Source organism: Micropterus salmoides, unplaced genomic scaffold, assembly GCF_014851395.1.
Source record: "Micropterus salmoides isolate LMB-PRFRI ecotype aquatic unplaced genomic scaffold, ASM1485139v1 Ms_hic_scaffold_9, whole genome shotgun sequence".
Lineage (NCBI taxonomy): Eukaryota > Metazoa > Chordata > Actinopteri > Centrarchiformes > Centrarchidae > Micropterus > Micropterus salmoides.
The window spans coordinates 6280391-6282948 of record NW_024044681.1 but is presented as its reverse complement, the minus strand read 5'-3'; the positions used below and the strand labels follow the sequence as shown (position 1 = coordinate 6282948).

Here is a 2558-nt window from a genome sequence, read left to right as displayed (position 1 = left end):
AGGGAAAAAGAATGTCTGATGATATATCGGTATTCTGGATTTTAAAATCCTCAAATCTAAATCGGTATCAGTCTTAAAACTCTCATATGTTTCAGGCTCTACGTATATCCAAAACTTTAAGTTGAAATTAGCATTTGGTGCATATGCACTTTCTGAGCACTTTTTTTTTTCTTCACACAAACTAGCACGTGGGTTTCCAGGAAAGAAACTTTAACATTTAAAGTGAGACATCAACACATTTTAATTGAAGTTGTAGGCAAAGTGTCTCATTCCCTCCTCACATGAGTGTCTGTGGGAAAGCACAACTGTGAGATGGCTAAACAAAACCAATATGTGATCTCCATGAGGGAAAAACTCCCATGAGCTCCAAAATGACACAAGACCAAGGAATACAGTAGGCTCCTCTTGGTTCACATTATTGTTATTTGTCTATAAATATACAGATACACCTTGGAAATCATTTTTACTATGATGGCAAAATCTTCTTAGACTCAAAGAACTTAGACATAAATGTTCGGATCTCTTTGGACTGCATGCCATAAATAATGGGGTTGAGGATGCTAGGGACAATAACAAACAGAATGGCAGAGAGTTTTCTGTAGTCTGAGTACTGGGGGAAACGCTGCAGAATAATCATAATAAACCCACTGATCAGCATGATCAGATACACAACCAGGTGAGTGCTGCAGGTCTTCAAGGCTTTACTGTTCAAAGACTTGTTCTTACTGGTCAGACAGACTACTGTAATCTTGGTGTAGGTGAGAACAATGCTGCCTATTGAACCTGTGAACAGGACCACAGTGAAAGTGAGGCCATAGATGTTATTAATAGAAACATTCTCACAGGAGAGTTTAAACAGTGAGGCATTGTCACAGTAAGAGCTTTCGATCAGAGTCCTGCATCGGTTCAGCCGTATGGTCAGACCGAGAAGAATCCCCACCAGAACAAAGGCCACTCCCCAGGCAGAAACTGTCAGCTTGATCATCATTTGGTTGGTCATTATGACAGCATAGCGCAGGGGATAGCAGATGGCCACATATCTGTCAAAGGCCATAATCATGAGTGCAGTATGGGAAGTGGTACCGAAAATGTGTGTTATGAAAGCTTGGACCACACATTCATAATAACTGATGACGCGTTCAGAGGGAGGCCTCAACAAGTCTACAAGCAAACGGGGCACAACGATAGTGTTTCCAAGTAGATCGTTGACTGACAGGTTCCCAAAAAGGAGATACATGGGCTGGTGAAGGCTTTTTTCCATGACAACCACAACTACAATGCCCACATTTGCAACAATTATAAACAAGTAGGATAAAAAGATTAAAATAAACACAGGGTAAATGGACTCCTTTGAGACATTTAACCCCTCCAGGTGGAGTGTGAAGCTGTTGTAAGTGTAGTTTTCCATCATCCTGAAAGAACAAAATAATGCTGTAAATGTCACAAGTAATACCGTGGCAATCTAGGTATCAGAGATCATGTTAAATCACAGTACTAATGTCCAACTAACCACAGCAAAAACCTGCAGTTTTCCCTTAATGTGCACTGTGTATGTGTTGTAGATAGATAGATTTTAATGTCTAAGTTCAGACACTTCAAGTAGAAACAATGAGCTAAATAAGTGATCTTCTATATACATATTGACTTTGATCAGAACTTCAAATGAAAAAAAATACAGTATTCCTTTAATGATATTGATAACTTGTGAAAATTAAGTACAGAAATTTTAAGGAAACAGGTCAGTAATACCTACTTTGATTGTTTCTTGTTTCAGTCTCGGCTTCTCTGTCTTGTGTCTTCCTGCTCATTGCTGGAAATATCCTCCAGCTCTGTTGCAGATCTTTATAGACTTGATTTTATCTTTGGGGGATCTATTATCATTGCATCAGACTATGTCATGGCAACTGTCAACAAGCTACAAAAATCAACTTGTAGCTCTAAGACAAGAAATGTAATGTTTGACTGACCCTGTTCACCGTCCATTTTACCAAAACTTCTCACTCATCTTTTTTACCAATCTCACGAATACTGGCGTGCTGGACCGGGGTAGATAACTGGTGGCTGATTGCGAACGAGGTGCGGGTGTGTGGGAGCACAGAGCAGGAGCCAGGAAGACAACGCCCACCTGCAGACAGAAAGACTTAGAGGGAAAAACAGACAGGGAAAATAGGATGGGGAAACAACAGAGAACAAAAGGAAAACGGAGGAGGGGGACCAGGGGACCCATGACCGTTCAGGACCGTACCACTCCCAGTCTACCAGGTACTGGAAACCCCGCCTATGGCGACGCACATCCAACAGCCGTCGGACAGAGAACGCAGGAGCATCATCCACAAGCCAGGCAGGTGGAGGGGGGTCGGCCGGAGGGCACAGAGGACTGGTGTGGACCAGTTTGATTTGGGACACATGGAAAGTGGGTTGGATCCTCATGTTCCTAGGGAGTCTTAATCTTACAGCTGATGGGTTGATGATCGATAATGTAGGGGTCGATGTAGCGGGGAGACAGTTTCTTAGACTCTCCTTTGAGTGGAATATAACGAGAGCATGATACTCTGACC

The 2558-nt window shown here is 42.2% G+C and overlaps 1 protein-coding gene across 1 annotated transcript; it reads right to left on the bottom strand.

Annotated features, from left to right (window-relative positions):
* Positions 1-466: 466 nt before the first annotated feature.
* On the bottom strand, positions 467-1411 carry LOC119895640 (olfactory receptor 146-like). Its single transcript, XM_038708892.1, has one exon. It carries the CDS (start codon positions 1409-1411, stop codon positions 467-469), a length of 945 nt encoding a protein of 314 aa, XP_038564820.1.
* Between the last annotated feature and the right edge of the window lie 1147 nt (positions 1412-2558).